Below are 15,495 nucleotides of genomic sequence, written 5' to 3'. Positions count from 1 at the left end.
ACCTTTTGCAGATTAAAAGGTGTTCCCTGTGGAGAATGCCATCAACAGTAGACCTACAGTGACACTCTACACAGGAGGAGAGCTGAGAGTCATTGTTCTGTTAGTCCTCACTGCTAGAGGTTGGGAGAACAACCATCTCATTCCCACAGTGAGGCCACACCACCAAGCCACTCGTCATTAACCAAGGATGATAATGTCACACACGAGTGCTCAGTAACCGCTATCCTCCCACGGCCTCAGAAGCAGAACTGGTCCGACTTCTTCTAAGCAGATAAAGTGGGGCTTGAATGCGTTCCCGGATCCGGCTGTGACGTGATCTCCGCTCCACAGCACGTTACGGGCAGTAACGTGCCGCCCTCCCCTGCCAGTGCAATTGAAGGGCTCTCTCTCTCTCTCTCTCTCTCTCTCTCTCTCTCTCTCTCTCTCTCTCTCTCTCTCTCTCTCTCTCTCTCTCTCTCTAACGCCCTCTCCCTGCCATTGAACCTGTGTGCCAGTCTTCAGTGCTGCCCACCAGACCATGATGTTTCGCGACCAGGTGGGCGTCCTGGCCAGCTGGTTCAAGGGCTGGAATGAGTGCGAGCAGACCGTGGCATTGTTGTCTCTGCTGAAGCGGGTGAGCCGTACTCAGGCTCGCTTTCTGCAGCTCTGCCTTGAGCATTCCTTGGCCGAGTGCACCGAGCTGCACGTTCTGGAAGTGGATGCCAATAATCCAGGTTAGTATGTATGGCAACTCCTTCCTTCTCCCACTATACGCCAGGCTTCTCGGAGAGCAGGTGCTTTTGGACTGGGAATGAGAGGAACAGGTGCATGAGGTTATTGGTGTTCGCCGATACTAACCTTGTCGCTTGGCTTGGGTTGGGTTGGGTTGTTTTGCATTCTGTACTCATTCGGAAGTTGCAAGGATTTGCGAAGCTCCAGGTGTGTTGATTCATTGTTATCCCTTTCCCCTTCTGGAATCTTCACTGAAGTAGTGAGTTGTACCCATCTGTACTGGTGGAAGGTCTGTGGTCCAGTTTGTTGTGTGTGGAGAGTGAGTGGCCATGGAAACAAAAACCTTGATAATCAAATCAGCCTATAAAAAAAATCTGTGTAGTGTTGGATGGTGTCCTGCTTAGCAGCAGCAGATTAGCAGTGTGCTTGGCTGCAGTTACACCTTTTGCCTTTATTCCTACGGTTAAGTGATTTTATTTGTTTCTTGTTATACACATTTGCTAATAATGTCCTCTTATATGTACAATATAAGATCGTAATATAACTTAATATAACATAGTGAATATAATATAACTTGGTCTTAATATAACTTGATGAAAGAGATGGACACAAAGCTTCTAAGGCAGACCACCCTTGTATTTTCATTGATGTAACTTTATGTAGAGTCTCTTCAGGTGTTGGCAGTTGAAAGGTTTGTGCAGAATGAATATATTTATACAGTTTTACTTAGACCTGGACTTCCCATTCCAAGAAGTCGCTCTTGAGAGTTCACAAATGACTGAATTTGTATGCATGTATGCATTTCTGACCTTTCAAGCCTGTCAGGAAAAAAAACGTGTGTCTCGTCATGGCCATCTTCATTTTATTTTATTCTCTTGATTGACCCCGGGCCATGTTAGTCAGTCGTACCTGTGTCAGCTTCCTCTTGACTCACCAAAGAGAGAGAGAGAGTGCACTCTTTTGTTACTCTGCTTGGATGATCAGTTTTTTCAGATGGTCATGTGCTACGCTGGGGGAAGTTGGGCCCTGCTCTCTCTGAGATTTCTGTGTACAGGAATCTGTGTGGATCAGTGCCCCTTTGAGCCTGACTGGAATCTGTTTTAAGGCCTTTGGTTTTATGTATATGTTTTTGAAATTTTGAAATGAGTACTGGCACCTAGAAAATGTCACCTAAAATGGTTATTAAAGGTGTGAAATTTAATGTTTGTGTTTTTTAGATTTGACCATCTCAGTTATTGCACACATGCACCTTCTCTTTGGGTTTTAGCTTATTGGCTTTATTTTTTGCAATAGTAGTAACCATGTTCAGAATGGTTTCTGTGTGTGAGTGGGTTAACTTGCAGCTGGAAATTCAAGTGGAAGGACGCAACTATTTGGAAAGAACTGTACTAATGAAAGGAACCAACAATGACTTACTTATTTGACTCTGAAGAAGCAGCCTTGTTCTCTGACCCAAGTGATGCAATGTATTTGTTGCTTATCTCAGCATCACACACCCATAGAGTGACTGACTTTGAAAGTACTTCTGTGTAGACACTATAATTTGTCAGTTGTGGTACGTTATTTGTCCACTATATGATGCTGGAAGATAAATTTAAAACCTACAACCTGTAGTAGTCACTAAGTTGGATTTTATTAAAATTCATAATTGCATAGTGTTGAGTACTTTTTTTTTTTTTCCCCCCCAAACATGGTCTGACGGGTAAATTGAGTTTGCGCTCGTGTGTGTATGAGGGTGTGACTGGTGGGTTATGTTCCAGTCTGATTGGATGGTTCACCTTCAGCTGCCACTTCTCTCTGCCTCCCTGCCTTACTGGCCCTGAGGCAGGGGGCTCTGGTGTTGGGCTAGGACAGGGGAGCCCAGTTGTTAATGAGTCATGAATGACTGACTTTATGCCTGTGTGTGTGTGTGTGTGTGTGTGTGAGAGAGAGATGGAGAGTGATTTGAGATGGCGTTCTTTCTCCACCTTGGTGGCCTCACTAGGAGATGTTGTGCAGCATACCTTCTAGAAATGCCAGATGCCCACCGGCATCATCTCCCATGTACCCAGTGCTGCATTTGGCTCTAAGCAGCCATGGGGCATGTTAGGCTTCACAGAAGACATCACTAACAAACTGGATTTTTTAATCCACTGTGTGCTGCGTTTTATAGTTGATGAACTGAGGTCTTTAGTATCGATGTTTTGGCTAGTTCAGAAATGGATGTGTCTCGATATTGCAGTTGTAGAGAACCCTTTTTCATGTCAATTGGACTGAAACTACTCTTTGGGCTGTGTTGCTCAGTAAATTAAGTTTGTTGAATATGGGATCATTAAGGTTTTGACGTGGCTGCTATTCTGGAATTGTTGCATCTTAATTGAAAAATCTGTTTGTTTGGTTTTTTTTTTCTCTCTGTTATAATTTTAAAGGAAATGATCAGTCCTCAGACAATGAGTATTTTGAAACCAATAGTCTACAAATATTGCCGCTAAATTTCCCCTCAACCATTGGTGTAATAACTCTCTCTTTAGTGACCAACATGCATTTGGCATACGATGATGGCCAGAGTGACTTACAATCATGTTACACAGAGGTAGGTGAATGTGGTGTTAGAGGTCTTGCCCAAGCACACTTATTGATATAGCATGGGACACTTGTCTGCATAGAGGACTGAATCCCAGTCCCCCATGGGAACAGGTAACGTAGTTGTCCCACTATACTATACCAACTATCGCACCCAGCTGCCCTAAAAGAACCTCATGGTGCTGTCTGGGACGCATTTGTGCTTGTTCTTTTTTTATGGCGAGCTGTTTTGTTACATGTACGCACGAGGAAACAGTTTATTTCTGGACCTCCGTGCAGTGTTTCATGCACTCCGATGGAACGTTGGGAATGGGGACCAGATCTTGTTAACAAACTGTCTTGCAATTCAGACATTGGACTTTTCATGTTCCCATAACAATGTTTATCAACAGAGCCAATCGAGGGGGTGTTCATAATCTTCACTTGAGCTAGGATCATTTATATAGTAACAATAGTAATATTGTAATAATTGGTTATTTTCCAGTTGTTAAATCTTTTGCAGAATAATTCACAAGTATCAGAGGTACACTGAACCTTAAGGTCCTTGTAGTCTTGAAACTTAGCAATCTGTTACTTTAAGGTAATTGATTTTGGTAACTAATATATAGGCAGTATGCATGATGATGATATTATTATTGTTATTATGACTTTTGCGCCAGATTATAAGGTCTTTGTAAGTGTTAAGATCTTGTGTTAAAGATATAATAACTGCCTTAAACTATGTATATGGTAGACAACACACAGCTTAATTTATTTTAACAAAAGTGCCTTGTTTGGACTATACAGAACATTAAATATCTCAACTATTTTACTTGAATGCGTGTAGAAATACAAAACAAAATGAATTATGTATGCACTTTTATTTCTAGTTTCCAAAGGTTTTGTTGTTGTTGTTCCTGATATTCTTTCATATGTTGAAAGAGTAGTTTCTTCACCTGGTATCATTTTCATTGTGCCTCTGAGAGCCAGGCAGTAGAGCCATACCAACTCCATCACCTGAGTCCCGCGGGGATGGAGTTACCATTGCTAGGCTGTGCCCATTATCATACACGGCTACAAGAGTGATGCTGCTGTTAGCAACCACCGATGATTACGCAGAACTGAGCACAACAGTAGTTTCTTTGCTGTGCTCTCATGCAATCTGAGAAAGCTGCCTTCCTTGAACCTTCTACATGGGGAGAGCCCCTGCAGTACTGTGTCCCTCGTTAGGTGTCTGGGCACTAGGACAGGGCACCACATGAGGGAATCAGCCTTCTTCAGTTCATGTATGGAGTTGATTTTTTCCTGCTGATGGAGACACCAACTGAGAAGCCCTCACTCAGCTTTTAAGTGGTTCTACTTTTAAATATTTCGAGACGCATCCTTTTGACCCACAAAGAACCATACTCTGTTGCATACCCGGAAGCCAGGGCCCTAATATCACAACAAATGTGTAGTTACAAGTTCTTTCAGGGTCTTTCAGTACCTGCAATTATGAAAATTATAGCAGAGAACAGTTTTTTTTTTATTTTTGGTTTGTTTTGTTTTAATGCAAAGACCCCTAGCTGTAGTATAATGATTCTGTCAGTTTTGGGAGTCAAGACATAATCACAAGCCTTAAGCGAGAGCCTCTGTTTGCACCAGACCATCATCACTGTACCTGAAGTAGCCTAGCAACCATTGCTGCTGCGCTGGTTGAATTGACACCAGTGGGAGTTCCTGCTGTATGACACCTGTTGCCGTTCTTCCTGCTCTCGGCACTGGAGATGTTTGGGCGTGGTGTCACCATCTGCATGTGGAACTGGAGATGTTTAGGTGCGTATGTTTCCCTTCCTGATCCCTTCCAAAAACCTCATGCTGGATTGCTGGTCTTCCTATATCTAACACGTTAGTTGTCTTCACAGTTCATTGTATGCAGTCTGATGACTACTGTTAAGTTCTGCTTCATCTCTAATGATAATCTCAATCTGTCTAATTTATGCCGTGCAGAGGCAGATGGGTTTCCTTGCTATTTGATTACCCTTTAGGGCTGTGGACCCAGATTCAGTAAAACTTTTGTTACAAATCTACTTAGTTCAGTAAAGTAACTTTTTGTCTCTTCTAAAATGCATGATGCAAAAAATACAATTTAAAAAAGTAAAATTTAAATGAAGCCTGAACAATGTTTCTTTATCCTTCCTCTTAAAAAAGGTCACGCTAGTTTTGGAAAATGTGCTGAGATTGGATGACATCAGCACTTGAGTCTATTCTTATGATTACTTGCACATCAGCATTTCTTTTTTTTGGGGGGGGGTGGTGTTGTTATGGAGTATGAAGAATCATCAGTGAAAAGAATGTATGACTGTAGCTTATCCAAGAGACCCTTTTTCTGGTTTAAATCGGAAATGCCAAGTCCCGTTTCCTGAGCAGAGTGTCCCATGCGTGTAGATGGAGGAGTGTGCTTTTTGTGAATGGGACTCCTAAGGACAACTGTATGAGAGAGAGAGAGAGAGAGAGAGAGAGAGACAGGGAGATCGTTCCTGCGTCATCACGTCTCGACCTGTGCCTGACATCTGGGAGGGAAGTGGAGGGGGATGGGTGTTCTGGAAGGGTTTCCTGCTCTATTCTGCATCGTTTCAGCAGTCGGAGCAGGCCCATCTGCTTGCACACTTCTACCCCAGCTCTGAAACAGCCTGGTGGGGGGTGGAATATAACGACACTAATACGGCCAGTACCACTCTAGCCCTGAGCCCGAGGCAGTAGTTTGTATGACGGCTGAGGTCTAAGCAGACGGCCAGGGGGCTGCTCGCACCTCGGGACGGCTGCTCCTCTAGGGTCCGACTGGGGTCTGCTCCCCACTCGCTGTGCACCCACTCAATTAGACCAGTTCTGTAGCTAACAGCTTGTGCTGTTGCTGCATGCTCAAATCTGATGGAACACAAAGATGCTTGCACCTTTTCTCGCCTGCAAATACGTGCGTTCGTGTGCGCGCGCACACACACACCACACACACAGTTGTCTCCTGGAGGCTCTAGCTGCTGGACGTTTGACCGCAGCTGCCAATAGTAGTTCCGTATTGGCTGTGTAGCAGGACACAATGCTCTACTGTGCGCAGACTTAAAATGTGCTGACTATGCTCAGTCTAGCTGGTCGGAGAATCCCTTCGCAGCCTCTGCCTTGACCTAAAACTAGCCCAAGGGTGGGTGTGAGATGGTGCATTAGAGATTAAGCATATTCCACTCAAGGCTGTTTGCCTGTTTGCTGTTAACTATTTCTCCTGATATTTGTATAACCCCCTTCAGTGAAATAATCCATAGGGGATTTTTTCTGTCCCAGCAGGTACAGAAATTACGATTTCTTTCCGGGAGGAAAATGAGCATTATTGAGGCTTGGGGGGGGGGGGGATGCTTGGGCTGGCCATTTCTTTAAATAGACCCCCTAAATCCACATGCTCTCAGCCCACATTCCGAGCATAGCTTGCACCGGCGACATTCCGAGCTGCGCAAACACCCAGCTTCCGCAGGTACACGGAAAGACTGGCCTTCGTCGCACCCTCAGCTTTCTGCCCCTTGCTATTTCTTGTACGGCACTTCCTAGGAGAGAGCTCACCAGCAGGACTTCTGGGAACGTGGAGGTTTCTCAGCACTAATCAGTGAACAGTGAGCTCTGTGACTAAACCATGATCTCCCAAACAACCCAGACAATTGACAGGTTCATGTTGAGTATGCTTTTTCAGTATGAGCTGGTTGCAGTCTTTTGCTTTGGCATGAACAGAAAACTGTTTGTTTCTCTTTGCGTGTGTTGTCTGAAAGGACCTTTTCTAAAATAGTAGTGTGAATGCAGAACTGGACCGAGGTGCAAATGTAGACTATGATGCACTTCCTGTAACCCACAAAGGAGAGAGAGAGAGAGAGATGAAGGGGAAGAGAGAGACTGAGAGAGGAAGAGTGCAAGGCGGAGAGAAGGAGCTCATCGTTCGTGCTGGAACAATAGCCGTGTGTCTCGGGGCCTCCACGACAGCGGCTGCCACTGGCTGAGGCCAGGTGTTTCCCGCCTCCACTGTCTCTCCAGGCTGGCTTGAAGGCCAGCACACCCACACTCCTGATGCAGAGGTGCACATGCTCTGAGCTCACATGTAGACACAACTAGAAGGAAGTGGGGAAGAACACGCACACACACGCACGCACCCTCCAGTACCGGCCAACAAGCAGCAAAGCGTTAAGAGTACACTCTCCAAGACCAGCATTAAATCAGCCCCCATCTCTCCCAGGGCTCCGACACATAACAGCGTGTCGTGGTGTGTCAATCACCGCGTAGACTGGAAAGCCACCGGCAGAGTGGCGGGTCCAGCCCTGGAAGCCGGGAATTGACCTCCCAAAGTCTCCCCACTTTAAGTTTTACTGCAGATTTCCTTACAAATACTTGAACTTTATGCATGAGCCCTAAGCCTCATGCTTATGCGCGCGCGCACACACACACGCTGATGAGATACCCAGGTGAGGTTCAGGTCAGCAGTGTATTTTCAATATGCTGTAATTTTGACTCTGTCCTGTTGGGTACTTTTTTAATATGCTGTAGTGGCAGTGTTGCTGTAGTTTGGCTTAAATAAAGTGTAGTATAATGACATAATAGCTCCCAGGTGGTGTCGTTACTGACGGACAACGCAAACCACCTGAGGGAGGCGTGGACTAACAAACAAGAACAAGTGGCGATTAACGTGAGCACAACATAAACACAATTCCGTGTGTGTAACCACCTCGGAGTGTGGGCCACTCTAGGCAGGGGGGCAGCACCGTGACAGTATGTTTTGGAGTTTTCTGTAGTGAGCTGAAGTGTTGCTTGGTGTGCTTTTGTGTACAATGGAACGTCTTATTATATTAGGGGAGTAAAACCTTTTACAATGCACTATGATTTTGATGCTTAAGGCAGTGAAAGGTTGCTATGATGCATTATGACACAATTCTGTTTAGTAATATATCATTGACATGATGCAAAGTATTTTACCATAAAGTCTGGTTGGCCGTAAATATTTATTACGGTCTGATCGAATGAAAGTAGACAGCTCTCAGTAGCTTCATGACTTTTGAATCAATAAAAGTCACATCATAACATTTAGAATCGATACATCGATAAGAACCGATGTATTGTTACGCCCTTATGTCGGTGTGTTTTGCATGCTCTGCTTTAGATGCGAGCCCTGCGCAAGCCTGTAGGGATTCCACAGCTGGCCGAGCTGCTGCTGGTGCTCGAGGTGGGTTGCGAGGGCACCGTCAGAGCGCCTGGTAGGATGCTGCTCACTCACCTTCCCTCCCTGTCTGAAGGGTGGTTTGCCTGGCCCCGCCCCTCCACAGGTGTGTGTCACCACAGCTTGGCTTGAGCCCCCAGGAGCCCAGTGCCTCCCATACAAGCCTCTACCATCTCTTATGTATTGGGGCTCACGCGCTCTCTCTCTCTCTCTCTCGCGCTCACAACCGCCCCACCCCGCACTCTGCTGGACACATTAGAACTCGGCCGTTTAAGGTAGTGCGCAATCCCGTAGCGTCTGGGGGGAGTGATCTCAAAGAGGAAGTATGTGTCTAACCAGCATGGCTTCAGATGCAGTGCAGAGCCATTCGGAAAACTGCACATTCCACTGCTGGACCTGTGGTATGCCAGCACATTCCTCAGAGCTGAGCTGGAACACGGAGAGGAGGCCGAGGGGAGAAGGGTGGAGTCATCCTCACTGCCTCTCCTTCTCTCTGTCTCTGCCTCCTTCTCTGGCTCTCTTTCTGCTTGTCTGTTTCTTTCTCCTCTCCCCCCTTCACTTCTTTTCCTCCCTCTCTCTCTCTCTCTCTCTCTCTCTCTCTCTCTCTCTCTCTCTCTCTCTCTCTCTCTCTCTCTCTCTCTCTCTCTCTCACAGACAGATCTCTTGGATCTGTCTTAGCAGTCGCAGTCCTTTTTTTTCTGTGGGTGGGTGTGGATGGGTGTAAGTAGGTGGGGGTGTTTTACGTATATCCTCACCCACCCCCCCACCCCAGCCCAAATCACTTAATTCTGCAGATTCATAATTAGCTAGCCATCACCAAAGCCTCGGCGCTAACCCACTTATCTGTGCCTGTATTTATTTTGTTCTTCCCCTAATCCCATTGTCCTCTGCTCTTTAGGGGAAACAGACAGCAGGTGTGCTGAGTTAGTAGCCCTTGCCCTCCACAGAAAGCTTGAAGGTGGTGCGTCACTCTTGTGGGAACATGCTGTGTCCTCCTCGTGTTGACTCAACAACTATAAAAAGGGAACGGTCGCAGTAGATCTCCTTCTGTTTGTAGAGCCAACAGGCCCGATGCAGGCCACAGGCGTGCGGAGGTGAGCACTACGCTCTGCTACAGTGTGAACTTTGTACAGAGAGCTGCAGACACTGTAGCGCCCAGCCGGGCCATGCCCGTTTTCCTGCAGTCTAGAGGTGTGTTTTTAGAGTACATCTGGGCAGTACAGAGACCAAAGTGTGTGTGTGTGTGTGTGTGTGTGTGTGTGTGTGTGTGTGTGTGTGTGTGTGTGTGTGTGTGTGTGTGTGTGTGTGTGTGTGTGTGTGTGTGTGTGTGTGTGTGGTGTTCACTGATCTTGTAAAAATAGGGCGTTATCTCTAACCTAGTGGTGTTGGGATTGGGTGATGTTGAGGGGCTATATTTAGAACAAGGGAATCATGTGTCTGACAAACAGCTTTCCTCCCGTGCAAGAGTGTGTGTGTGTGTGGTGGGTGGGGGGGGGTTGTTGTTGTGGGTTTGGGTATTTTGTCATCTCCCTGTTGACAATCTGTGTCAGTTTGGTAAAATCTGTATAGTGTAGATTGTTAATTTTAGCCATAGAACAATGAGTTCTTTTAGAATTTGTCTGGCTTTGGCTTTGTCTCTCTGTGTGTGTGTGTGTGTGTGTGTGTGTGTGTGTGTGCCTCTTTGTCTCCTTGTGTGTGTGCGCATGCGCATCTGTGCCTGCACATGCCTGTGCCCCTGAGTAATTTTTTATTTTACTTCTTTTTTTTTTTTAAGGTTATCGGATGTTTTCTCCCTTACCTCTGCCAACATTTTTGCCATGGCCTGCTCTTGCTTGTGTTCTGCCCGAGGTTCTCCCCAAGGCCTGCGCTGTGTTCCACTTCTCAGCGCCCGGCCTAGCTCGACCAGATCAGCCTGCCAGGCTGAAGGATTGCCGACACAGTGATGCTGGAGGCCTGAGGACTGCTGGTTCTCACAGGCAGACGTGGAGTGACGGAATGACGCTCCGCTGGAGCCTGAAGGGAATAACCCTGATCCATGCTGTGGGAGCAGCAGCGTGAAGGTGGAGGGTGGGGTCAGGGACCAATGCCAGGGTCTTCATAGTCTCACCTCTCACTTTCTGATCGAACTCTGTGACGCTGAAGAGCAGCTTCCTTTATTGGCTGATGGGAAGCTCGGGGTGGGGCTTGCGGGTAGAGGGGGAACACAAGCTTGGCACCAAGCTGGAATCTTTGAGAGCTACACCCTTGGCACTGTGTTTGCTGGGAGCCAGAGGCCACGTAGAATTCGGCAGGCCCTGTTTGGCCCTATACAGCCATGAGTAAAGCAGCTTTACTCGGTCCGCTGGGACTCCCACTGTGACTCGCAGTAAAGGAGGGCTTTCCTCAGCCAGACCACTCTGACTCCTACTGTGATTCACAGATTCCGAATATCTTTCTCGGTCTCTCACTCTCGTGCGCTCTCACTCTCGCGCTCTCACTCTCACCATGACTCATGCAGATGACCACATGACGTACACTGCTCTTTTGTTCTATATTTACGCTGTGTCTACGGGCGAGTGGGGTTGAAGGAAGTTGTGTGTGTGTGTGTGGGGGGGGGGGGGGTCTTGATGATGGCTTGGAAAGAAGGCAGAGAAAGTCTGCTCACTGTTTCCATTTACCACCCCCTCCCGAGCCTCTGTGGAATAAGGGTCAGAGACAGAAAGACAGACAGTGAGTGAAGAAAGGGCCAGGGAGTGAGAGGGACAGCAGGGGGGGGGGGGGGGGGGGAGAGAAGCAATTTCAGCTACATTCCAGCCACAGTATAAATTCTGAAATATCCCAGTGATATCCTCCCTCCTCCCAGCTTGGAGCACAACGGATGTCCGTCGATGGCCTGTGCTTTAATGGCATTTTGAATGAAAGAGGAATTTCTTCAAAAGAATAATGTATTCGTTCATACACTGAATTTGTTTGCCATATATCGGCGCTTTTTCAAGTTCTGCTAAATTCCATGCAAATGATGAAATGTAGTTTGTTTGCACGTGCGGGGGAAAGACAGCGAGAGCGGCGCGGAGGAGCAGGGGGTGGTGGATGGAGCGGAAGTCAGATTCCCAGAGATGAGCATGCTCTATTGTATCAGCAGCCTGTTCCCTCCATCACCAGAGGAGCGGAGCGGAGGGGTGGAGAGAGAGAGAGAGAAGGAAGAGTAGAAGGAACGGAAGAGACACAGGAGGGATTCAATTTCGGAGGATGGGAGGCAGGGCCCGGGCCAAACCAAACTAACGGCTCTAAATTTAGCAAGGGAGCATTTGCCCGGACCGAAGGCCTTCGTCAGTGCTCACCCCGAGAATGACTCGTCGCCTTAACAATAGTCTCCCTGCTGTGAGACGCGGGGTTCCTTCCAGCTACACAAGTATGTGAGGGTCGCTCGTCCGTCTCCCTTTACATGCCTCCTGTTGTCTTCGGGGTTCGTTGAGACTTCAAGGCTGACCCAAGGCAAGACGTGGTTGGTCAGGCCTCTACGCCCGGGCCGTCTTTCCCGAGCCAGGGTGGAGGTGGGCATGACGAATAACTCCTGTGCTGCACCAAAACCCGGTGTGTGCAAAACAAAGGGTTGCGTCACCACTCGAAGGCGTGAACGGGGCTAACCGCCCCCCCCCCCCCCCCCCAACACTCCAAGCCCCCCACCCCACCCCAGCCCCCTTGCCGGAGCCCTGCAGTCGCCCTGTAAAAATGGAAGTGCCAGAAAAAGGCATCCCGGAGGAACATTTAATCACGGGTGAACACAGTCGTCCCTTAGTCTGAGCCCAACCCACTTTAGGTGACGTGTGTGTGTGTGTGTGTGTGTGTGTGTGTGTGTGTGTGTGTGTGTGTGTGTGTGTGTGTGTGTGTGTGTGTGTGTGTGTGTGTGTGTGTGTGTGTGTGTGTGTGTGTGTGTGTGTGTGTGTGTGTGTGTGTGTGTGTTAATCATGCAACTTTTTAAACACTCCTAAACAAGACAGAGGAACCAGTCCTCTCCAAAATAATGTATATCTTCAAACCTGCGCGAGTATACACACACACAGATATATACATATCTATGCAGTATGGCTGCCTTCTCACATCCTGTAAGGTGTATGTAGCCTCATATATCTGTATCGTGTCTGAGAAAATCTATGAATGCACCTTTTATGACCATGACAGTAATGGTTCTGCATTTCCATTATTCATGGGAAGTTGTGTGTGTTATTGCAGGAGCAATCTGTGCTACTCAACCAAGGCTGTAAAACATACATTTAGCTTACGCTTTTATCCAAAGCAACTTAATATTATGACTGAGTACAACTTGAGCAATTGAGGGTTAAGGGCCTTGCTCAGGGGCTCAACATTGGCAACTTAGCAGTGATGGGGTTTGAACCAGCAACCTTCCGATGACAAGTGAAGTAGCTGAACCACTGAGCTACCACTGCCCCTAAAATGGCTCCAGGCCTCACGTGATGGCATTCTCAGATTGTGTTGTGGTTGAGCAGGTCCACGGGTTCGCCCCTTGCGCACATGCTTAGCCGGAGGTTCGTGCTGGTGACTAACCTGCCCTCCATTTTTGCTGGTGAACAAAGCGGTGGCCCTGACCCTGGAATATCTATAGCTTGTGCTCAGTCTGGATGGGCCCAATGTTTCTGAGACATGCCACAATGGCTTGCACGGCTGCAGATATGTATAGCGTCCGCTTGGTCACCTCGTAATGGCATGGATGTCTGGCAGCTGGTTTGGAGAAAGCAGGAAAGGAGTCTGCACTCCCCAGCAGGAGCCAGCTATATGCGGCAGGGACACTTTATTAGCCTGTATTCCTGCCGCTCTAGCAACTGACGGCAAATTGCGGGGTGTCTGCATAAATACGACACCTTCAGGAGACGTGTTCACTGTCAGGCAAACAAAGGCGACAGGCCTGAGTCAAATATTTCAACAGGAAGCTCCTGTGGCTCTCCCAAGCTAATCGACCTCAATACAATTTTATTTTAAAAAAATAAATAAATCTTTAAGTGTTGTAACCCTCCCCCTCATCCCTCCCCAGGAGTGATCAGCCAATGGCAGGGTGAGTCTAAGGAGCGCCTTATCTCCCTGGTCCTGATCCACCTGCCTCTGCTCAAGCCCGGCAACAGCGAGGCCAAGGGCGAGTACATGCGCCTGCTACCCAAGATCCTCGCGCACACCATCGAGTACGGCCGGCACCTGGAGGAGAGCAGGCAGCTGCTGTCCTACGCCCTCATCCACCCAGCCACCTCCCTGGAGGACCGCGCCGAGCTTGCCCTCTGGCTCAACCACCTGGAGGAGCGCGCCGCCACCCGGTCCGCCTGCGACGCCGTGGAGCGCACCCCACCCTCGCACCCGGGACAGGCGCAGCACCTCTATGGCCAGCACCAGCGCTACGGTTCCGACGACCGCCTCAATGGCTGGCAGGGCTCCAGAGACTCTGGCTTGGCTGGCTGGCATGCGCAGCACGGCTGCGAGAACGGACACCTCCTCCTCTACCCGTCCTCCTCTGTCCCTTCCACCATAAACACTGTGGGGACGGGCAGCGGGACCAACTCCAGTAAGTGAAAGCCTGGGGTTGGGGGGGGGGGGGTCTGGAGGCTGGGAAGGGGTAAAACGTTACGTTACGGCATTCAGCTGCCGCTAGTGTCCAAAGTGACTTATAATTGTGACTGAATACAGTTTGCGCAGTTGAGGGTTAAGGGCCTTGTTTAGGGGCCCAACAGTGGCAACTTGGTGGTGGGGTTTGAACTGGCAATTTTCCAGTTACAAGTGAAGTACTTTAACCACAGAGCTACCACTGCCTGTGGTTGGAATCCTGTTGAATTGGAGTCGTTCCCAAAAGGAGTCGTACTTGCAGGATGTTAAACACCCCACCCCTCCATTCAGCAATCTTGTAACTTATTCATAATTTAGAACCCTTTCAGTAGCAGGATTTATACTGTATAAACATGTAAGATTTCTTATTCCCTTAATCTGTATTGGCTTGAATGATCGGCACTGTGTTAATTTGGCACTCATGAAACTGTCACAGGCATTCTTGGTGAAATGCTGAACTATTCATTTATGACCGTGCTGTTCCCTCAACAGTTATGTAAACAGCAAAGGTAATTCAAAGATGTTCGACACTCACCTTAAGTGACATCAGTGTTGGGCCTTTGAGTGGTGATTACAATCTAGAAATTTAACTTATGTGTAACATTGCCAGCTGTTATGAGTGTTCTCTTGATCAGGAGGTTTAAAGGACTAGAAAGCATGTGTTGGGAGCACATGACATGGATTAAATTCATTTGCTGATGTTCAAAAGTGGGACATAATCACAGGTCGGAGACCCGTCATAAGTTTCATCCTTTATTAAATCCAGTTTTAAGTAGTAGATTTTAGGATAAATTTATTACCCAATGTATGTAAGCGTATATAATTAAAAGAATATGGCTTAATCAGACAACTAACTGCTAAAATAATAACTTAAAGCTCAGCCCTTATTTATATAACTTGCTCAAAAACCCTTATTTAGTTTAAAACTGTGATATTCATACTGATCAAATTTCAGGTCAGATTTCAGATCTCCAGACTTCATGATGTTATGACTAGTGAGCTACTGTGTGAGCTACCGAGCTACTATATTGGGGTTAGTGAGCTACTATGTTATGTTCACTCCAGGCAAAGAAAACGCAGTCACCCTGCAACATGGTATACACACTTGAGCAGTGACATCACTGACACAACCTCAGCGTTTACCGGGCCAGTGACTGAGGCTTATCCATACACTTCCCTCTCATCCAGAGGTGTTAGCACTAGTCTTACCCAGAGGTCCCATAAACTTGTATTAAAGCCCCTTAAAAGACTTGGGGGTGGTGTGGGGGTGTACACGGTGTGTGAGCGAGAAGAGGACATAACAAAGATATTCCTATTGAACATATCTGTGGTTAGAGCAGGATATTTCCAGCGTAGAATGCAAGGGTCTTTTTTTTCCTGATGAAGGAGACAGCTGGAGATAAAAATAAAACAGCCTTTAAAACTGCTCCACA

General features: G+C 47.4%; 1 protein-coding gene across 6 annotated transcripts in view; it reads left to right on the top strand.

Moving 5' to 3' along the window:
• Positions 1-15,495, top strand: part of samd4a (sterile alpha motif domain containing 4A) — a 31,385-nt gene that overhangs the window by 1,325 nt on the left and 14,565 nt on the right. For all 6 annotated transcript variants that reach the window (XM_035532562.1, XM_035532561.1, XM_035532559.1 and 3 more), the window contains exons 2-3: positions 12-713; positions 13,506-14,024. In XM_035532562.1, coding sequence (XP_035388455.1) covers positions 518-713; positions 13,506-14,024 — 715 coding nt within the window. In that variant the 5' untranslated portion in view covers positions 12-517. The remainder of the gene's footprint in view (positions 1-11; positions 714-13,505; positions 14,025-15,495) is intronic.

The sequence above is a fragment of the Electrophorus electricus genome, chromosome 13 (genome assembly GCF_013358815.1).
Source record: "Electrophorus electricus isolate fEleEle1 chromosome 13, fEleEle1.pri, whole genome shotgun sequence".
NCBI lineage: Eukaryota > Metazoa > Chordata > Actinopteri > Gymnotiformes > Gymnotidae > Electrophorus > Electrophorus electricus.
The sequence above is the reverse complement of the archived record's forward strand: the minus strand, read 5'-3'. Positions and strand labels throughout refer to the sequence as shown.